This window comes from Lynx rufus, unplaced genomic scaffold (genome assembly GCF_022079265.1).
Source record: "Lynx rufus isolate CCGP_SWC_20201006 ecotype Redwood Valley unplaced genomic scaffold, mLynRuf1.p SCAF_16, whole genome shotgun sequence".
In the NCBI taxonomy this organism is placed as follows: domain Eukaryota; kingdom Metazoa; phylum Chordata; class Mammalia; order Carnivora; family Felidae; genus Lynx; species Lynx rufus.
The window spans coordinates 56051665-56074859 of NW_025814830.1; the positions used below are offsets into that span (position 1 = coordinate 56051665).

General features: G+C 53.1%; 1 protein-coding gene across 5 annotated transcripts in view; it reads right to left on the minus strand.

Annotated features, from left to right (window-relative positions):
• The window catches only part of KLHDC4 (kelch domain containing 4), a 54615-nt gene that overhangs the window by 18702 nt on the left and 12718 nt on the right, over positions 1-23195 (minus strand). Inside the window, exon 5 of one of the 5 annotated variants that reach the window (XM_047078890.1) lies at positions 14857-14993. The exons of the other annotated variants lie outside the window; for them this stretch is intronic. Coding sequence (XP_046934846.1) covers positions 14857-14993 — 137 coding nt within the window. The remainder of the gene's footprint in view (positions 1-14856; positions 14994-23195) is intronic. 5 annotated transcript variants of the gene reach the window in all.

Sequence of the window (23195 nt, forward strand, 5' to 3'; positions counted from 1 at the left end):
TGGCTCAGTCAAACGTCCAACTTTTTTTTTTTTTTACCTTTAAAAAAAAAATGTTGGGGCGGGGCGCCTGGGTGGCGCAGTCGGTTAAACGTCCGACTTCAGCCAGGTCACGATCTCTTGGTCTGTGAGTTCGAGCCCCGCGTCGGGCTCTGGGCTGATGGCTCGGAGCCTGGAGCCTGTTTCCGATTCTGTGTCTCCCTCTTTCTCTGCCCCTCCCCCGTTCATGCTCTGTCTCTCTCTGTCCCAAAAATAAATAAACGTTGAAAAAAAAAAAATTTTAAAAAAAAAAAAAAAATGTTGGGGCGCCTGGGTGGCGCAGTCGGTTAAGCGTCCGACTTCAGCCAGGTCACGATCTCGCGATCTTGCGGGATCTCGCGATCTCGCGGGATCTCGCGATCTCGCGGTCCGTGAGTTCGAGCCCCGCGTCGGGCTCTGGGCTGATGGCTCAGAGCCTGGAGCCTGTTTCCGATTCTGTGTCTCCCTCTCTCTCTGCCCCTCCCCCGTTCATGCTCTGTCTCTCTCTGTCCCAAAAATAAATAAATGTTGAAAAAAAAAATTTTAAAAAATAAAAAAATAAAAAAATAAAAAAAAAAAAATGTTGGGGCGCCTGGGTGGCGCAGTCAGTTAAGCGTCCGACTTCAGCCAGGTCACGATCTCCCGGTCCGGGAGTTCGAGCCCCGCGTCGGGCTCTGGGCTGATGGCTCAGAGCCTGGAGCCTGTTTCCGATTCTGTGTCTCCCTCTCTCTCTGCCCCTCCCCCGTTCATGCTCTGTTTCTCTCTGTCCCAAAAATAAATAAACGTTGAAAAAAAAATTAAAAAAAAAAAATGTTTATTTTTGAGAGAGCACAAGCGAGCATGCAGGAGTGAGGGAGGGACAGAGAGAGAGAGGGAGACAGAGGATTCAAAGCAGGCTCCACGCTGATAGCAGCGAGCCCAATTGGGGCTCAAACTCACGACCGGCGAGGCTATGACCTAAGCCAAAGTCAGACGGACACTCGACCAACTGCACACCCTGGTACCCCAAACATCCAACTCTTGACTTCAGCTCAGGTCATGATCTCACGATTCGTGGGAATGAGCTCCATCCACATCCCAGGGTCCATGCTGACAGCAAGGAGCCTGCTTCAGACTCTCTCCCTCTCCCTGCTCGCTCGCTTTCTCTCTCTCTCAAAATAAATACATACTTAAAAAAGGGAACTAGAGCAGAAATTAATATTTTTTGAAAATAGAGAAAAATCAACAAAACCAAAAGCTAGGTCTTTGAAAAGACTGATAAAATTGATAAGCCTCTAGCCAAGCTAAGAAAAAAGGGAGAGAACACAAATTACTAATATTAGAAATGAAAGAGGGGACGTCACTACAGATCCCACAGAAATTAAAAACATTAATAACAACAAAAAAAGCAATACCACGAACAACTCCATGCCCACAGATTTGATAACCTGGAAAAGGTGGACTAATTCCTTAAAAGACAGAATTTACCAAACTCCACATTAAAAAGTGGACAATCTGAACAGGCCTGCATCTATTAAAGATATTAATAATCTTCCAAAACAGAAAGCACCAGGCCCAGAGGCATTCATTGGTGAATTCTACCAAATATTTAAGGAAAAAAATTGTACCAATCCTCTACAATCTCTTTCAAAACATAGCTTCTGTCCTCTATCCAGCACTACCCTACACCCAAACCAAAGACATCACGAAAAAAAAGTCTACAGACCAGTATCTTTCAGGAACAGAGATGTAAAAACCCTCAATATTAACAAATCGAGTCAAAAAAAGTATGAAAGGAATTATATACCATGACCAAGTGGGATTTATCCTGGGTTTACAAGGCAAGTTCCACATTCTAAAATCAGTTAACATAAGCTTACATCATATCAAGAGACTAAGAAAGAAAAATCACAGGATCATACTGATAGAAGCAGAAAAACTATTTGTCAAAATCTAACAACCATTCATGATAAACTCTCTCAGTAAACTAGGAACAGAGGGGAACTTTCTGAACTTGATAAAGGTCTACAAAAAACCTACGGCTAATATCCTACACAATAATGAGAAACTGAAAGCTTTTCTGCTAAGATCAGGTATAGAGCAAGATGTCCCCTCTCACCATCCCTTTCAACATTGTCGTAGAAGTCCTTGGTAATGCAACAAGGCAAGAAAAGGCAATAAAAGGTATAAATATTGGGAAGGAAGACAGAAAACTGTCTTTGTTTGCAATTGACATGATCTATGTAGAAAATCTGAAAGAACTGACAAGAAACTTCCTGGAACTAATAAGTGATTACAGCAAGGCTGCAGGCAGCAAGGTTAACACATAAAAGTCAACTGCTCTCCTAGATACCAGCAATGAACAAATGAAATTTGCAATTAAAGACAATACTACTTATATTAACATCCCAGAAATGAAATACTTAGTGTAAATATAACAACATATACAAGATCTATTTGGGGAAAACCACAAAACTATGAGGGACAAAAATCAAACAACTAAATAAACAGAGGAACGTCCTGTGTTCACGGATAGAAAGACTCAGTAATTCAAGACGTCAGTTCTTGCCAACTTCATCAATGGTTTCAATGCAATCACAATCACAATGCCAGCAGCAAGGACAAACTAATTGCAAAGTTTATATGCAGAGAGATAAAAAGATGCAGAACAACCAACACGATATTTAAGAACAAAGTGGGAAGACAGACCTATCTGACCTCAAGACTTACTGCAAAGCCATAGTAGTCAAGACAATGTGATGTTGGAAAAAGATGAAACAAAGAGATCGATGGGACAAAGCAGAAAGCCCAGGATTAGATCCCCATGAATACGGTCAACTGGTCTCTGGCAAAAGAGCAAAGGCAATACAATGGCGCAAAGACGGCCCCTCCAACACATGGTGCTAGTTACTTGACACCCACGTGCCAAAAAATTAATCTAGACACAGACCTTACATCCTTCACAAAAACGGATCACAGACCGAACTGTAAAGCAACAGATTTGCTGGACTTTACTGAAATTTAAGCCTTCCGCTCTGCAAAAGACAGTATCAAGAGAATCAGAAGCCACAGCCTGGGAAAAAGTATTTTCAGAAGATACACCCAAAAAAGGACCGAAATCTACAAACAAGTCTTAAAACTCAACAGCAAGAAAACAAGCAACCTGCTCTAAAAGGAGCCGACGCATCTGGGCACGCCTCCTAGATTCCTATGGATTACAAGCCTTGACTCCTACATGGGAGCCAAGCACTCCAGGTGCCTCTGCTCCCCGCATGCTGCCTCGGCAGCTCTCAAGGCCCGACTCTCCGTCGAGTCCACCTTCCACAAAGACCCCAACGAGTCCCGGCTGCAGGGGAGGGCCACAACCAGAACCACGCTGCGCAGCACTCTTTCTATAACGCGTTAGTTTCATTTCCTCTTGTGCGCTCTACAGAGCTACCCCCAAAACCAGGTGCCCTAATAAAATACATCAACACACAGACTCTCAGAAGAAAATGGAGCTCGAACTACCCAACCAAATGCCTCCTCCTTGGCAAATTCCTGGCGAACAGCTCGTCCCGCATGGCTGGGAGGAACCCCCAGGGTCTTCCCTCTTCCAACCCAGATCCAATTCCATTCTCCTCACCTTTCCTCAAATGCCTCATCACCTGCTTTCTCTCCCCTAAGGCCCTCAGTTTCTGAACGTCCACTCAAAACGTGTCACTCAAAAGGACCACCTCCTCAGCGGCAGCAAGTCAACCGAAGGTACGCGACACCCGTTCTCGGACGCCACGTCCTGTCACCCAACCTTCAAGCACTGGCCTCTGGGCAGCCTGGCACATGCTGATGCCACCCAGGATTACAAGTTACTAAATCCCTCCTCTTCTACTAGCAAGGACAGCTGTTTTCAGTCAGCTCTCTTAATCCTATATTTGCATGCAACCTACGAGGGACGCTTCTCCCACTTCAATTACATCTTGCTGGATTTGGTCCACGAAGGTAATTTTGGATGCTGGATTCGTCAACCAATTTATTTGCTCTCCCTCCCGGCTTTGTATCACCCACAAATTTAGTGAGCGCATTTTCTTATCCAAATTCATGATAAAAGTACCAAACGAGCAAGGCTCAGAAGGAGCGTCTGGGCCCGCCACAGGTTCACGCAGTTGCTGGGCGCCGACCTCAACTGGCACTCTGCTCCGCACGGCGGCAGCGGTGCCCTGGGGGCTGGCCACACTCCACACTCCGTCCCTCCGTGCCAGTTGCCGAGGAGACCACGCCGCAAAACCGCACATTAGAGAGGCCGGGTAAGAAGAAAAACACCGTGCATGCTGGCAACAAGCCAATTCCCTTTTGAGGAATCTTCTGATATCATTCTTTCAAAGTACAATCTGGGGAACAGGTTCAACAACTAAACTAGCATGGTCGCTTCTGATCCCACTTCAAGAAAAGTTACGCAGGAGAGCCCGAATGCTCCGGGAGCCTAAAGGCCGTCGTTACACGCCTCCCCGTGGCCAAGATGCTCCCTCCAGGTTAAGGGCCTCCTGTGCTTTCTGTCCACGAATCTGAAGGGTGTTCTGTCCTCTGGTGAGCCGGGCACGAAAGCCTCAATTCCCTTTCTCTGGCAGCAGCCAAGTATCACTGTTTGGTAACCAAAACGGGAAAGATTTTCTATAAAAAGACTGCATATACCCCTTTAGAAAAATAAAGCCAACCAAAAAAGCCTGTTTATATCTGAATCCCCAACAGGCTCTTTTCAATTGCCGTCACTCCTAAATACGGCGTCTTAGAAAATTAACAAGTCCTACTCAGCCAGATCTGTATGTGGCACAAAAATACATGTGTGACGTTGTGGGAGTGAGTGCTTTTAAGTGCACTGGAGCTACGTGCAGAGTGGCATTCCAACAGGGCAAGGTGCCACTCGGCATCACCCGGGCCCCTCTGTGGGGACATTTACAGAAGACGTGGAAGCGTCAGCTAGCTCCACGGCTCAGCGCGCAGTGTTGAGCGCCTGGTACGCAAATGCTTCCGTGAGCGCTCTGAAAGCTGACACCGGACGAAACTACACACTGCGGTCCCGAGCCAGCCGGCCCGGAGACATTTAGTGAGCAAAGGAACCACTTCTCTCTTAATCCCTGAGATTCAAGGTCACACAGGAGGACCCAACAGGGAACTCAGTCCAGTGGTGCATCTTCAGAACAGAAAAGGTCCCCTCCCCAAGAATGGTTGCAGCACGGCCTGGGCAGGAAGCATGTACGAGAGCATTTCCCTCTTCATTTCAAACAACGTACCTTTGGAATTCGGCCCCGCTTTTCCACGGATCAACTCAACAGACCAACAAATTTTGGGCTTGGTAAGTCTAACGGTCTTGAATCGCACTGTATGGAAAAATCAGTGGCGGTCTCTAGAACCCGGGCCGCCTATCAGGCTGCATCCCTGTTTCACTTCACTACAGTCGATAATAAAACCACTATCTGTGGGCGTCCATCCTCCACTAGGTGCTCCTCTTACAGGTTTTCAATCCTCACATCGACCAGATGAGCAGATGTTACCTTTTCTTAATTTTTTAAATGTTTGTTTATATTTGAGAGAGAGAGCGCGCGTGCACGCACATGAGCACGCCCAGGGGAGGGGCAGAGAGGAAGGGAGACACACAACCCAAAGCAGGCTCCGGGCTCCGCGCTGTCAGCACAGAGCCCGACACGGGGCTCAAACCCACAAACCGTGAGATCATGACCTGAGCCGAAGTCAGACACTTAACCGACCGAGCCACCCAGGAGACCCTGGCAGATACTGTCTTTAATCCCATTTTACAGATGAGAACATCAAGACCTGGACGTCAGGAAACACACTAGGCTAGTCAGTGGCAGAGCCAGAACGAAAATGAGACAGTCGGGCCCCAGAACTCACACTTGCAAGCACGGATTCAGACGCTGAACTATCCTGAATGAAGCTGGAAGTCTGAGCACTACAGGAATCTTTGCACCAAAGCCTGACCACTTACCCTAATGACAGTTTTAAAGTCTCCCACCCTGTGTGTGTGTGTGTGTCAGACTCCCTTCCTCCCCAAGCACGGTGAGAGTAGAGTGATGGTGAGTCAGCAGGAAAGGAGCAGGGGGTCTACCCACACTCTTGCTCCCACTTCTCCAGGTACTGGCTCCACTCACAGCTGTGGGGGAGGCCAGGGAGCCCCCAGACCACGAGCCCCACGGCTCACCACAGAACCTGGAGGGCAGGACGCGCGTGTCCGCTTTCACCTGCGTTTCACGTCCCCAAATTCACACTTTAAAGTTATGAGGCGTGGTCTGATTTCAGCTGACTCGTCACTGTCCTTCCAACAGGATCAGACGAATAACTCTGACCCCTCTGCTAACGATTCTTCTTCCCCGGGATGCTTGTTTTTCTTAGACACCGCGTGAACACATACACACGGAGTGTGTGGGTTTCGCTGAGGGCCAAATGCTGGCTCCTTTCTCAAATCAAGAGAAAACAGTGTGCGCACATGTGCACATACACATTCTCTTACACGCTTCTGTGTATTTTTTCATTCAACCAATTTTTATTGCCTCTCCTAACTGCTCTGATGCCTATAAAAATATATTAGTTGTACACAAACGTCCCTGACAGCACTACTCAGAGATGGAAAAGTGGAAACAACCCAAATATCCATCAGCGAATGGATGGATGAACCACATGTGACCCATCCGCAGTACGGAGTATCTACTGATACAGAATGACCTTAAAGACCGTGTGAAGAGTCAGTGACAAGGGCGCAAAGGGCGCAAAGGCCGTGGGCCTGTGGCTCTGACAGAGGCAGGCTGGAGGTGGTCGGGGATGGAGGGAACGAAGCATCTTCTGGAGGGAGGTGGCAGGGCTCTAAACTGAGACAGCAGTGATGGCCGCACCGGTCTGTGAACACGCGGAAGGCCAACTGGCTATGGCGGCACCAGATCCAGAAACAGACGGAGAAGGCGCCAAAATCTTTGTCCCCGTGCCCAACCGCGCCTCCTGGTGGTACGGAGGAAGGCAGCGGTGGCCTCTAGAAATGCTGCCTCTTGAGTGTGGCAGGCGGACCCGACCCGGTGTGGCAGGGGAAGGGACGAGAGCGCCCGAGGGCTCTGTGCAGTGGCCCCGGGCCGTTCCTCTTCCCCCGCCCCTGCTCTGCTCGCTCCCGCGGAGAAGCCCCTCAGTGCAGGGAGTGCCTACGGGAAACGGGGTGCGGGGAGGAGAGGCAGGCTCAGGGCGCACCCCTCCCCCATGGCAGCCCCCGAGCCCCAGAACCTCCCCCGTCTCTCGGCCTGGCCGTGTGAGGTGTCCTCTGGCCGTCCCCGAATGCCCTGCCTGCTGAATCCCGCCGGTCTGGCGTCTCCACCACAGGGGTGGCCAATTTCCATCACGCTGACCTGAGGAAACCCTCATACACACTGATCTCGGCAAACACCACGCACCAGCCGTGATGGGCTGTCTGCGCCCCTGCCCCCCATTCCTGTGTTGAACCCTGCCCCCTGATGCGACAGATGGGAGCAGAGGCCTCTGGGAGGTGATGAGGGTTCGAGGAGGTCATGAGCGTGGGGCCCCAAGATGGGAACCTCGACCTTTGGAGAGGAAGAAGAGAACTCTCTCCACGAGCAAAGGCTACAGGAAGACACCACACGAAGGTGGCTGTCTGCGACCCAGGAAGCAGGCCGTCACCCGTCAGCGAACCTGCGGACTTCCAGCCTCCAGGGTGGTGAGGTCGGCCTCTGCAGGGAAAAACCCCGGTCCGTTGCCACTCGTGCCCGCCGCCTGAGCAGACCAGGGCGCTAACCGTCCGGTGGGTCGCGGTCTCTGGAGAGTCTGCTCCGGCCAGTAACCCGACAAGCCTTCCACGATCCGGGGGGAGGAGGCGACTGCTCGATCGCGGCCCCTCCGCCTCTCCTCTGCCGTTAAATGCGACGCGGGCCCTGCGCCACGAATGACCTGCCCTCAATTTCACACAGGTGCACCCGCATGTGAACACACACCAGCCCCGTCCCTGCCCCTGGAGGAGATGCGGCTGGGAAGGGGGAAAGACTGCGTTTTCTAGAAAAAACAAACCCAACGCTGTCAGAATCTATCGACCGAACCAGCAGCCCCCATCAAGGGAGAAAAACCCAGGACAGCTGTGCTGGGGCCTCCCGGCGAAGACAGAGACCGAAGGAAATCTCAACAGGCGCGTGCAGGCCAGTCATCCGCGCACACACGCAGCGTCACGGAGGCAGCCGCCCAGTGCCGGCTCTGCAACTTCAGCCTTCCTGACGCAGTAACCCCGTGACCTCTCCTCTTGCTCTCAAACCACTGTGATGTCAAGCCAGCATCGGTCGCTGCAACCCAGAACGTAAGTGGAGACGACAGAAGACCGCTGAGGGTCCGTCTGGCGTCACACGGGCCCCAGAGGTCCCAGCGGAGACGGAGAACGCCCGGCCCCGGCACGACAGCTGGAGCTCACCTGGGGGGCCATGGGCTGGGCCAGTCGGTACCGGCAGCATGCAGGACGGCTTGCCAGGGCATGCCAGGGCTGAACGCACACACGCCTCACGGCCCCGTGGCCTCACTCCGCTTGGACGCACACTCGACAGGAGTGCGCACGCTCACCGGGAATGCTGACAGCGGCACCCCTGCCCTTGCGATAACCGTGGAACCGGTGACTCTGCGATGCCCGCCGCCGACCAGACGCAGTGTCCCATTTCCAGAACAGGTTAAACAGCCCCAAGACAAATACACCATGACCACAGGCAACACAGACAAATCTCACAAAAACAGTGCTCAGTGCGAACGCTGAGTCAAGAGTCCGGGAGAGGCAAGAGTCCGTTTACGGGACGTTCAAAACAAACCTCATCTGCGCTCAGGGCGGGCACAGGGGAGTGACCGCAAGGGGTACACGGGGGCTGGAGGGACGGGGAGAACTCTCTTCTGCATCTGAGCGCAGAGGTGCGTTTGCCTTTGTAAAATTCACTGAGCTGCCCAGGACCACGTACATCCATCAGAGTTTACTTTTTAATAAAGCGCTTTCACAGAAACCAAACTGGCATCTGGTCCCTTTTCGGCCATCAGCACCACGTGGAGAGGCCACCGTGCAGTAACTCTGGTGGCTGCAGAGGTGCTCCCCACCAGGCACGGCACCGGACAGGGCGCAGGCGCTGGGGACTGCATTTGGTACCTGTCACAACCACCCAGGCACTGCGACACTACTCGGGGCAGTGGCTGGACCCGCTCAGGTCACACAGCTCCGGGTGGCAGAACGAGGCATGCGGTGTGATGCGACTCAGGGCCCGTGCTCTTCTCTCCACGCTAAGCATCCAGGGCTGTGAAACAGGGACACACGCAGACCCAGGTGGATGAAGGCCCCCCTTCCGGTGACCCGACTTCAGATCTCAGAAGAGCGGCTCTTCCCTGGCTCCCCTCCGCAGGCCCTGACCTTTCCCGCTGGCGAGCTGAAGTCGTTTTCCCCTGACGGGCCCATGCATGCCAGGGTGGGCGGGACACGCTTGCTGTGTTATGACAAGTGACCAGGCAGCGAGAGGGAATCTGTCCCGCCCTTCCACCAGAGAAATCTGTTTGGCAGCCAAGAGAGGGGCTAAATCTACGTGTCGATTTAGTACAGCTGATGCCGGCCTTTACCAACGCGCAACCCTTCTCTCGAGGCCTCCCCGACTGTAGAACTACCCGCACGGCGGTGGGAAACGTTTACTGAAAGACGAATGCGCGGTGCCGGGCCAGTCCTGGAAGAGTCAAGCTCACGGCGGGCTCTGCCTGTTCCTCCTGAGCGATACGAACCCACAGCCCCGTGGGTTCTCCCGAGCTCGGAGACCTTCCCCGGAAACAGTACACTCAGTCTGCGTTTTGAATGCCTCTCCCTACTTTTCTTATAGATCAGCAAGACAAGACCAGGGAGGACAGCGGCCCTCTTCCAACGGCAGCCACTGCGCCAGGGCGTGGACCACACCCCGTCACAAGGAGCAGCGGCCGCAGCCTAAGCCCACAGATGGCAGGCTTGAGCCAGCGGCGCATGTGCCCTCTGGCACAGTCCTGCTGGGCCCAGCCCCTCGGGCCAGCACAGCCCCACCAGGAAACAGGGTGGTGCTTTCATTTTGCCACAATCAGCGAAATTACAAAAGCACTATCTACACGACCTTACTTGTTAAGGATCTAAGGAATCTAAAGGAGCTCTCTTGCTTACGAAAGGGCAGCAGGCGTTCTCACATCAGTGAACAAGGCTCAAAACTGGCACGAGACCGAGACCAGTGGACAAGTAAGTGGGGCTCCCGCTGCCGTCAGGGTCACTGAGTGGGGTGGGTAGAGGTTAAATACAATGCAGATTCCTGCTCTGAACCAGACTCGATGTCTGGGGTGAGGGCAGGGAGGCGTGTTTGTGAAGCTCCCGGGGTGCTCGCGGGTGCAGGAAAGCCCAAGAATCAAGAACAGAGGCATTAGCTCTGGGCCGCGTCCCCAGGCTGCCAGGGCTCCCAGCCACGACGCCACCGACGCTTGCTGGGACCGCCTCAACCGTTCTCCGAGGAACCTCCCCGAGCGCCAGTAAGGACAGGAAACTGCCCCGCGGCAGCGGGAACTGCCGCCCCCGAGGGGGAGGACCGCCAGCAAGTGGCCGGGGCCGGGGCCGGAGGGCCGGGTGGAGTCTCTGTGGGGGGAGAGACGCCAGGTGAGGGGCTCAGAGACACCCGTGCCCTCTGACTCCGCAACCCTCCTTCCAGGCACCTCAATGTTACCGAAGGGTGAGAATTAAGCCTACCTGGAGAGGACGACCTCCTGATCAGAAAGACAGGACCAGAGAGACGGCGACTCTCCCGGAGTGCAGTCTACAAATGCAAGCAGTCCAACCAAAGTCCCACTGGGATGTTTAAAAACACAACCTGAAAATCGGATTCCGGAACTCACGTGAGGAAAACGCACGAGAAATGCGTGAGGGGAGAAGACCCGGGCCGCGGGAGCGCAACGGAGGGGTGCTGAACAGGTGCGAGGGGCGGCGAGCCAGCACAGCACCCGGACCCGCCGGACCTCCGGCCGCGCGCGCACAGGTTCTCCGGCGCCCTTGGCGGGCACGGGCGCGCGCGCACACCCCGGGCTTTCCTCTCAGGCGCGTGCTGTTCTGCTTCGTGGGCTTTTCATGGATTTTTCATGGGTGTTTCCGCGTTAAAACGAGAGGGAGCGTTTCTCCGGGGCACGCTCCCATCAGTGCGCTCGGGGCCGAAGCGTGCGCACGTGTCCCGTGACAGCCGAGTGACGGTGCAGGCGACACCAGCGGCGGCTCGCCTTCTCCCGTCCTGGGCGCGGTTTCCCGTCATGCCGCTCGCCACTTTACAGGAAGCCTGGGCTGCCCTCGGGGCACCGCCTCCCACACAAAAAACTTCACGGGGTCACACGCGTCATGTCTCGCGGCTCCCGGTGCGGTGGGACACCCGTCTGCAGCGCACCGGGGCCGTGGAAAGCTGCGCCGGCGCGAGAAAAGGCCGCGCCCGCTCACTTTCCTCACTGGTCTCGGGACAACCCCGGGGGACAGGCGGGGTGGGTGGCGGGGCCGCACCCCGAGGGCCGAGGCACCAAGAGTTTCGGGAAGGCTGGGGCTCAGCACCCGAGATGATGAAGGGTGGGAGACGACACGCCAGAGGCAGGGCAAACACGAGCAAAAACGTACTGGGACCTCATCAAGACAAAGAGCTCCTGCACGGTGAAGGAAACAACCAGCAAAACTAAGGGGCGACCGTCAGAATGGGAGAGGATGTGTGATACCTGATAAAGAATTAGTGTCCAAAATCTATAAAGAACTTACCCAACTCAACACCCCAAAAACAAATAATCCACGAGGAAATGGGCAGAAGACCTGAACAGACGCTTCTCCAAAGAAGACATCCAGGTGGCTCACAGACACATGAAAAGATGCTCAGCATCACTCATCATGAGGGAAATGCAAACCAAAACCACACTGAGATACCACCTCACACCTGTCAGAATCGTGAAAACCAACCACTCAGGAAACAACAGATGTTGGTGCAGATGTGGAGAAAGGGGAACCCTCTTGCCTCGCTGGTGGGAATGCAAACTGGTGTGGCCGCTCTGGGCAACGGTATGGAAATTTCTCAAAAATTTAAAACTAGAACTACCCTACAAACCAGCAAATGCCCTACTAGGTATTTACCCAAAGGATACAAAAATGTAAATTCAAGGGGGCACATGCGCCCTGATGTTTATAGCAGCATTATCTACAATAGCCAAGATACGGAAAGAGCCCAAATGCCCACTGACTGACAAACGGATGAAGAAGACGTATAGACAACGGACCATTATTCACAGACCAAAAAGAAGGAAATCTCGCCATTTGCAGCAACATGGATGGAGCCGGAGGATGTCATGCTAAGCGAAGTCATGTCAGCGAGAGAAAGATACCATACGTGTTTCACTCCTATGTGGAATTTAACAAAACACATGAACATACGGGACAGCGAGTATCAAGGGAAGCAAACCACAAGAGACTCTGAACGATAAAGAACAAGCCGAGGGCTGATGGAGGGGGTGGGTGGGGGTGGAGGGCACGTGTCGCAGTGAGCACTGGGTGGTGTATGTGAGTGATGAATTCTACTCCTGGAACCAAAACTACACTATGTGTTAACTAAAACTTAAATGAAAATCTGAAAAAGAAAAAATTAAAACAAGTACCTGTCTCTGGCGCTCCGCCATCTAATCAGAAAAAAGAGTAGGGGACAACAAAGACGAGGAAATGGACATCTGTCACCAGGTACCGTCTTGTGACACCACTTGGGACTTCCTGCTCCACCAGCAGGCTCAAGACAGACGACACCTCCTAACGATCAACGCGCAAAGCACCAGAGCCCAGAAGCCCGCTGGTCATTTAAGTCTCCTCGCAAACAGAATCGGGGGCAGAGCTGGCGACAACCCTCCACCTCGTGACTCCCAGGTCTGTGCCCACGGGCTGCACCTTCTAGTGAGAGGATGCTCGCACGTGGCCCAAGGACCGCTCGCAGCGGCGCTCTGTCCCTCACCCACCGGAGCCGAGGTCCTCACCCAGAAGGAAGGCCGGAAAAGGGACAACTCAGACGCAAAGGAAAGTAAAGCCCACGCTCTTTTCCCGCCCCATCACTCCATCCAGACGAAAGCCCGGAAGCCTCACCTCCGCGGTTTCCCGCTAGTTCCGAACAGGCTCTACGACACACCGCGTACTTTGGCAAGCGTTCAAGCACCGAGGGACCGCTTTCTCAGGGACCACTTCCAACACGGGACAGAGGCCGTGAATGCCGTGCATGCGTGCTGGGGTGACAGCGGGCCCCGGGCCGCATCAAGGCAACGGTGGCCACGGCAAGCCCCTCCGAGGGCGCATCCCCTAGCGGCCCTACGTCCACGGTGCCCCCCTGCTTCCGTGTGACAGACACCTGCGGCACGTGCCACACAACCGGGAGAGTCTGAGGGCCACGGGGAGGTGTGCGCACCAGCGAACGGCTCGGGGCGGCACCGCCGGCAGCACGGGCCCCGCTGAGCCGCGGCCAGAGAGCCGTGGGTGCTCGCGGAGCCCGTTGCTGTCCCTGGCCGTTATTATGGACAAAAAGCTACTCAGATGGACAAAAATGCTAAGAAGATGTCTTGAATCAATTCGCCAGACACGGACAGGCAACAAATAACGAGTGGGTTTTTAAAAGTACACAAGCAAAGCGAGAGAGGCGACAAAGAGTGCGTGCTCTGGGCCTAAATACTTTGAAATGGAGGCTAAAAGACGAAGTTTCAACAAATACGTAACAAAATCCATTTTTCATACGAAAACCACTGGACTGCTGTGCCCACCAAGACCAGGATCCTTTCCCAAAGCAAGTAAGAGAAAGGGAAACGAAGTTGGTGGCGGGTGAAGTGCGCAGAGGCGCTCCAGTGATCACGTCTCCTGCAGCAGGGTTAGCGGGGCTTGCGGTCTACACTTGAACCGGCACGGCGGCCTCCGCGGGGTCAGCGCCCAGGCCCCACGCCGGTCGGAGCTGGTGGGAGCCGGCCCCGACAGCCTGGCACGGGCAGTCTCCTAGGAGGCTCATCATCACATGAGTGAGCACAGCCTCCAGAGTGACAGAGTGACAGACCCTCCCTTGGGCCTAGGACCCGAGAAGGGTGCGGCCCCACGCCCGAACCCTGCAATCCGGCGCCTGCCCCGGCCGCTGAGGAAGCTCCGGTCTGCTGCTCTGACAGCGGAGAAAGAACCCCGCACCTGGGCTGTGCGCGGCCCCGGCAACTGGGCACGTGCACCCCCGAAGGATAAAGCCAACTAACACTACTTTCCACGTCGTTCCGCTGTCATTCTGGTGACGTGCAGCTCCAGCTCTGACCAGCGGAGAACGTGCAGTACGACGTGACACTCACGTCGTCATCGTCACCGACGGGGGCAGAAATCAAGCACCGACGACGGCAGAGCCTGGGATATTGAGAACATCAGGAAGGCTCTGCCAGCTTTCCTCTCCTCTTTCCAGCTCTGCTATGTCAACCTGACCCAGACAGAGCACGCCCTTGAGGGAAACAGCAGCAAGCTGAAACCCAGAGCTGCCTCCGACGGCCCAGGACGAGAGCTGCGCCCCAAATGACACATGCAGGTGCCGCCGAGGGCGGACGGGACGGCAAGCAGGGACGCGGCGCTGGCCCCCGCAACACCCTCAACAGAGTCCGGCGCCGGGCAGCTGTTGAGAAGGAGCGAGAGGAAAGACAAGCTCTGCCTTCGCTTCGGTGACCGCGGGGCTGGTCTCCCGGCGCTCTGACATCGTGCTCTGCGGAGCCCGGGGATCTGACCGCGTCACTGCGCACGCGGAACGCCGGCACAGGACAGCAGCCAAGGCCAGAGGTCGGGCCCATCACCCGGCACCTTACCTTACTTGCTCCCAAGTCTTGGTGGCCAAATGCAGGACCCAGAGATCCTTGTAGTGGTAGAACTGCTCTCCGTCGGGAGAGGCAAACTCCCCTCCGAAGATCCACAGCTGACCCCCACCTTGGGGCACCACCACAGCCTGCGGGAAGAAGGCAGAGGTCAGGGCCGGCTCCGCGTCCGCGAGGTCCACCAGAGCAGTGCACCCGGCAGCCGCGGCCGGCGCCCGCACTCGGCCACCACCTTCCCCTGCGTCTGAGGGGGAAATTCCTCAAACCTCCTGCATCCGGCAAATAAGCTTCCACGGACTCCTAGGTTGCAAAACATATCCAGATGACCTCGCATCTCGTTAAAATGGACAAAATTATGTCAGAAGCTTACGTCAGATCTAACACAAACTGACAGAGGGCTTCCTTTTTATTAAATATTAACGTATTTGTATGTATAAATGGCTGTCCTCGTTAATCCCTTCCCTGGCTATCTGGCACGCACGCCTGACACCGCACTAACACACATGTGGTATGTAACGTTTACACGCTCATCTTTAAAAGACGTAAGCACAGGGGCGCCTGGGTGGCTCAGTCGGTTGAGCGTCCGACTTCGGCTCAGGTCACGATCTTGTGGTTCACGAGTTCGAGCCCCGCGTCGGGCTCTGTGCTGACGGCTCGGAGCCTGGAGCCTGCTTCCGATTCTGTGTCTCCCTCTCTCTCTGCCCCTCCCCCCACTCATGCTCTCTCTCGGTCTCAAAAATAAATAAACGATGGGGCGCCTGGGTGGCGCAGTCGGTTAAGCGTCCAACTTCAGCCAGGTCACGATCTCGCAGTCCGGGAGTTCGAGCCCCGCGTCGGGCTCTGGGCTGATGGCTCAGAGCCTGGAGCCTGTTTCTGATTCTGTGTCTCCCTCTCTCTCTGCCCCTCCCCCGTTCATGCTCTGTCTCTCTCTGTCCCAAAAATGAATAAACGTTGAAAAAAAGAAAAAAAAATTTAAAAAAAAAAAATAAAAAAAAATAAATAAACGTTAAAAAAAAAAAAATTTTTTAAAAAGTGTTAAAAATAAAAGACGTAAGCACAACAGTAATGGCAAGCAAAAGCAGGGAAGTGCCCTTGGGCCGCACGCCCAGGAGCCCTGGCAAGCTCACGCCAGCGGGCGCAGGAAAGGAGGGAGTGTGCCGACCAGGCACCTCGCAACGCGAAGCTTCTCAGGCCGACGTAAGCACACTTTGGAGTATCGCAGGGCCTAGCAGGGTATCCGAGCTCTCAGAACAACGGTCCACGGGGACATCTCGTGAACCAACGGGCCCACGTGAGGCGGAGGCGAGCGAGGACGGGAGCTCCGGGGCTCACATCACTACCCGAGGTTCCTCGCTCACCGAATGAAAATGAAGGAAGAGGGGCGCCTGGGGGGCTCGGTCGGTTAAGTGTCCGACTCCTGGTTTCGGCTCAGGTCACGATCTCAACGGTTCACGGGTTCGAGCCCCACGTCGTGAGATCTGCCAGCGCAGAGCCCACGTGGCATTCTTTGTCTCTCCCTCTCTCTGTCCCTTCCCCATTCGTGCCGTCTCTCTTTCAAGATAAATAAACTTCAAAGAAAGAAAAAAGAAAAAGAAAATGAAGCAAGAATAGCCAGCACCCCAGAAACACAAGCACGAAAACACCCGACTTTTCCAAGCCGTCCTGGGGCTCCTAAAGCGAGCACGCGGTAGAATTCCCCGCCACCACTGAGGCCGATCTCCAGGGGGTGAGGACAATGCTCTGGACGCCAGACCGGGGATCGCCGTGCTAGACCCCCCACCAGAGGGGAAAAAGCAAGTCAAAGCATGTGATTAAAAAGGCCTTTCCCGAAAAGGCAAAGTACCGTGTAAGGAAACGGATTTCAGAAAGCCAAAACAGGAGAGAATGCTACTCCACATAAAAAGACCTTTACAGATGCAAATACAAGAGACATGGATTTGGAGAATTCCAAAGGCAATTTCTAGACTATCTAGCCCAGGGCTCTGGAGCTTCGGGCTGGATATTTTGGGGAAGCAGAAGAACTCTTCTCCAAACAGGAGCGTCAGTGCGGACTGAAGGGCGACGCAAATCAAAGCGGAACCACCGCCCAGAACTCCAGAGCCCGCCCACCTCGTCACCCTGAGGACACGCAGGCTCTGCGCCTGGACCCCATTGCAGAATGCCTGGCCCGGGATCTGGCTGAAGACCCAGGGCTCAGAGGACACACGGGAACCGGCCGTGTGGTTCACAATCGCCTGAACCCACCCCCACCACAGCCACACACCTCACAGGCCGCCCGGTGGCTGCAAGTCCGCCTCCCGTGACATCCCGCTCCGTGACACACACCCCCCAGCCGACGGTACCGTTTCGTGGACAGTCGCCATCTGGCCGGTGCTACGGCGACCCGTAAACCGCGTGTCTGAGGGGACAGACCCCACAGCGAAAACCTCTGCAAGCATCCCGCAAACCCGGGCTGCAGTGCTCACTCGGGCAACAGCCGGCACAGACCAGATGCTGCGCTGGCCCACCCTGGGATCACCAGCCACGGGTGCCAGGCAACAAAGCAGACAACACAGGCGTGTCCTTCACGCCAGGGGGCGGGAGACGGGAACACGACAGGGGTCCTCTGGCCAGAGAGCTCAGAAGCGGTCACCACAGCGGCAGGAGGTGGGTGGGGTGGGGGCACCCGGGCAGGCGCTTCCGGCCCTCACAAACCTCCATGAAAGAGTGCACGCTGGGTGGGTCGCACAGTTCTCAGGAAGCACTGTCCTCTGAGCACCCCAGGGCTTCCGCCGCAGTGCGGGCTCTCGGCCCTGCCCGGCACTTAGGACACGGCAGGACGTGGCTCCGTCACCGATGCCACTCCTGCCTAGACTAGCTGGAGGGTCCCGGTGGCATATTAGGGTGGCACGGCCCTCTCCACCTCCCATTAGTAACCAGTTTTGAATGTACTGTCTCTGCACAGATCCTCCCCTCTCGGGACAGGTCAGTTTCCCGTCACTCTAAAACACCAGTCCGTCTACGGGAAACAAACTGATCATTTCATGGCATGAAAGCAGATGTGATGATTTTTGGAGTTTAGGGAGGTCAGGTGGTACAGTCAAGCTACGCAGTACAACGGGGTCCTGAGATATCATGTTACACAAGGCCATCGTACACACGCACGCGCGCACGCGCACACGTGCACTCGCACAGATTTGTATACATTCCAGCTAATAAGAAATACCAACGTACAAGAAGAAGAAGGACGTGTTTAGAGATACAAATATATGAAACAGTTCTGGAAGAATGGACAATGGACTTACTTCCCTTTTTAATTCTTGTCATTTTTTTGACAATGAATACTTACTGTTTACGTAATCAGTTTTGGGAAGCTTTCTTTAAAAACAAAGTCATGAGGCGCCTGGGTGGCTCAGTCCATTGAGCGTCCGACTTCAGCTCAGGTCATGATCTCACAGTCTGTGAGTTCGAGCTCCATGTCAGGCTCTGTGCTGACAGCTCAGAGCCTGGAGCCCACTCCAGATTCTGTGTCTCCCCCTCTCAATGCCCCTCCCCTGCTCATGCTCTCTCTCTGTCTCAAAAATAAAATAAAATAAAAAACATTAAAAGAATTTAAAAAAAATAAAAAAATAAAAACGAAGTCACTCGGGAGCCTGGGTGGCTCCGACTTCGTAGTGTCCGACTTCGGCTCAGGTCACGATCTCGCGGTCCGTGAGTTCGAGCCCCGCGTCGGGCTCTGTGCTGACAGCTCTGAGCCTGGAGCTGCTTCGGACTCTGTGTCTCCCCCCCTCTCTCTGCCCCTCCCCCGCTCATGCACAAAAAAATTTTTTAAAAAGTCACTCCCCAGGAAGGAGACAACGACTGAGGAGGGGCTCACCATCCACACCCCACCCCCCACTCCACTGCAGCAGCAGGCCTGACCCAGGGAGAACCCCCGCGACGGTAGGAAGGTGGGTCCACGGTCAGTGACCTTGAGCTTCATCTGACCTACTCCCCAGCGACCGTGAACGCCTAGAGAAAAGTTAACATACTAGTCAAGAGAAGGCTAACCCTAAGGAGACAGGCATAAAACCCGCACTTGTGAGGAGGGAACCCCTGCCGCACTCTAGTCCTCCCTCTGCCAACACGGACAAAACCGGACAGGATCCGTGAAGCAACTACCATCGGACAACAGGAGGAGCACGGGTGGGGTGGGCCCTTCAATGCTGGAGGCAGTTCCTGCACCTGATGCAGAGAAAGGAGCCCAACGGAGCAGGTGGCCTTACCGAGCTGAGGAGACAGAGGTCAGAGTTCAGGGACGCTGGCTGAGGACTGCTAGAATTTGCCAGGGCAGGATATGGAGAGTGCGCACCCTGGACATCCATCCACGCAGGAGTCAGGAGTCCTGCCGGAGCCTTTCAGCACTCTGCTGCACAGGGGGCGGGGCCAGACCACGGGGGCGGGGTCAGCACCCACCAGGGCCAGGTTGGGCTGGTGCAGAGACCAGCAAGTTCCACCTAGACCGAGTGGAAGGTGTCACTGAACACCCAGGGCATTCAGTGGAGACCCCAGAAAGACCACACCCTAGAGCTAAGCCATCCCAAGGGAAAGCCTCAAAAGGATCCCAATGATCTGCAAGCGACTGAACCACCTGCAAGGACAAAACTCATCATTCACTGAGAGAAGAGAACAAAATCCAACAGGCAGCATTCACAAATCTAGCCAGGTGCTGCTGACGGCCAGGAGCACCACCCGACCGGCACCTAACCGTACGCTGCTAGGGGGAAGATGTGCCCCATCAGAAGAAAGGTCGGCAGAAAGAGACCCAGAACTGAGATGAGAGAGCTAGCACATGAGGACTGGAGAAGAGTTATAAATATGCCCGAAGATTTAAAGGAAAATATGAATGTGATAACTAGACGGGAGAACAGCAATCAGACCTGAACAACTCAGTGTGTCAGAAACAGCACTGGTAAAACAAGAAGTAAACAGGTACACAGCACATCTACCGTAACGGGCAACAGAAACTTCTGAAATGAAGCCAAACACAGAAAAGACTGGAAGAAGAAGAAGAAGAAGAAGAAGAAGAAAAGAAGAAGAAGAAAAGAAGAAGAAGGAGAAAGAAGTAAAGATTCCTTGCCTGCTGGACGATATGAAACAGTCTAACATACACATAACTGGATTCCTGAAAAATGAGCAGGTGCCTCAAAATCAAACTGCTAAAACGCCGAAGGTAAACAGAAAATCATTTAAGCAGCCTTACAGGGGAAAACAGACCCATCACATATAGCAGAACAAAGATGAAAACGACCACTAACCTCTCGTTAGAGCAATGTAAGCCAGAAAACGGAACAGCTTTGAAGCGCTGTCAGTCTAGAACTGTGTATCTAGCAAAAATATCCTGTAAAATGAATGTAAAATGAAGACATTTTCACTTAGAAAAAAAGATGGAAAAAAGCTGATGCCAGCCGACCTGCACTTCAAGAAACAGTAAACCAAGTTTTAGGCTGAAGGAGAACATTAGCGAATGAAAACACAGAGGAACGAAGTGTCCCAGAAATAGTCAATTCGTACATCAACAGGAGATATTTTTCTCTCTCCTTTTAAGACTTCTTTACGTAATAGCTGCTTAAAGCAAAACCAATCACGTTGTATCGTGGGGACAACAGCACAAAGGACAGAAGGAGAAAATGTGGATGTTCTCCTGTACGGTTCTGACAGTTTATGAGGAGGGGCACAAGGTCGCTGGAAGGGAGACGATGTAAGTGCAACCCTAGAGCAACCATGGAAACAAGGCAGAAAGAAAGAGCAACAAATAAGCCAACAGAGAAGATAAAAAAGGGATCTTAAAATACAATCAACCCAAGAGCAGCAGGAAAGAGAGAAAAAGGAATACAGAACAGATGGGATAGTAGAAAACAGCAGCATCAAAGCCATCGACTGCCACATCGATAACCACATGAGATGTAACAGACAAATACACCAATTAGAAAGTAACAACCGCCTGGGCGCCTAACTCAGTCGGTTGAGCATCAGACTCCTGACCTCGACTCAGGTCATGATCTTACAGTTCATGGGAAGGAGCCCTGCATAGGGCTCTGTGCTGACAGCACAGAACCTGCTTGGGATGCTCTTTCTCCCTCTCTCTCTGCCCTTTCCCCAGCTCATGCTCTCTCTCTCTCTCACGAAATAAACATTTTAAAAAAGGAAAAAAGTGTATATTTAGACAATGTATAAATTGAGAAAAAAAGAAAATCAAGGAACCCAACGTCAAGAAAACAGGAAAGACGATACAGATCTACTTGAATTAAACACAACTCCTGTAAGGGATCTCGTGTTGAGATTTCTGAGTCACCAAGAACTTTTTCTACCTTCTTTTAAGAAAAGGGGCGCCCGGGTGGCTCAGTCAGTTGAGCATCTGACTTTGGCTCAGGCCACGATCTCAAAGTTCATGGAATCGTGCCCCGTGTCGGGCTCTCTGCTGTCAGAGCAGAGCCTGCTTCGGATCCTCTGCGCCCCTCCTCCACTTGTACACATGAGCTCCTTCTTTTCTCTCTCTCAAAAAAAATAAATAACTACAAGAATGATTTCAAAACTGCTAAATGAGAAGCACTAGGCAAATTACTTTCCTACCAACTTCAAACCAGGGCCATCTTTTAAAGATCGGAAGGCACTTTAACCACCAAACACAAGCCCAGTCATCCAATAAAATTAGGAAATTCAAGTCAAAGAAATCAAGCAAAGGGCAAGTCACAAGTGCGCTGCTCACGGCAATGTCAGATACCACCCGGGGCTCTGTACCCAGGGCTCAGCACCTCGGATCCACAGCAACACAAACCAGTATCCCGGAGAGAAGCCTTTAAAATCTATCAGTTAAAGATAAATTATGATAAATCACATCTGCACTTCCTACTAAACTGCTTTTTTTAGGTTCTTAAGAAAATACAGGATTACACAAATCTCCCTTTACTTGCCACCCCTGAAGATGAAGAAAATGGAATTTAGGGTAAAATAAATTCATCTTTTCCCCTTCTGCAAAAGCAGCACATGGACTGCACATCCGGAGGCGCTGTTGTGCAGCATTACTGATGGTGCGTAAAGGAAAGCCTCTTACCAGTCGTGTCTGTGGAAGCTAGTTTGCAGGCATGTGTCAAAACGCACAGCAAGGAAGTCACACGCCACTATAAAAACACACCTTCGATAAGGTAGGTTTTAAAAGTCTAGTTGCAAAAAAAAAAAAAAAAGTCCAGTTGCTTCGGGTCCCCTGGATGGCTTAGTCGGTTAGGCAACCGACTTTGGCTTGGGTCGTGATCTCGCGGTTGGTGGGTTCGAGCCCCGCGTCGGGCTCTGTGCTGACAGCTCGGAGCCTGGAGTCTGTTTCGGATTCTATTTTGTAGCTGTTAAGCGAATGGAAGGGAACGCAGTAAGGAAGGGATCTAGGCCAGGTTACTGACCCATACTAAATTTCCTCCAAAAATGTATTTTTATCAAGGTCACTGATCTCAGAATAAACACACAGTAGCTCTAAGATGTCCTGCGGCGTAAGGAAAAAGAAAAGTATTTCCTAAAAGATACCTGCAAAATGCACACTCCGTGAAAACATTACACAAAAATAATAGGTTCAGGCCCAAAAAAGAGGTCTCAGAGAGTTTACCTTTTTGTTTTTTCTTTTTTCTTTTTTTTAATTCAAATGTTTATTTTTGAGAGAGCACGCATAAGCAGGGGAGAGGCAGAGAGAGGGGGACAGAGGATCCAAAGTAGGCTATGCTTTGACAGCAGTGAACCCGATGTAGGGCTGGGACTCACGAACCACTGAGATCATGACCTGAGCCAAAGTCGGACGCTCAACCGACTGAACCCTCCAGGTGCCCCCAAAATTTACTTTTTTAAAAGTCTAAGCACGAATAAAATTACTTCCTATGATAGGTATCTTAAGGTAAGGACTCTTCCTGGAGAAGACATCAAGGCAGGAGCTCGACTACCTGACAGCTCACAGGAGAGGCCTGGCTGGACGGGACAGGGGAGCGAGGTCACCGGGGTGGAGGCCGGAAGCAGGCTCCAGGCTCCGAGCTGTCAGCACAGAGCCCGATGCAGGGCTCGAACCCACCAACTGTGAGATCACAACCTGAGCCGAAGTCAGATACTTAGCCCACTGAGCCACCCAGGCGCCCCCCCAAAATTTTTGTGTTTTTTAATGTTTACTTATTTTTGAGAAAGAGACAGAGCATGAGTTGGGGGGAGGGTCAGAGGGAGAGGGAGACACAGATTCCGAAGCAGGCTCTAGGCTCTGAGCTGTCAGCACAGAGCCCAACACGGGGCTCGAACTCATGAACCGTGAGATCAGGACCCGGGCCTAAGTCGGCCACTTAACCAGC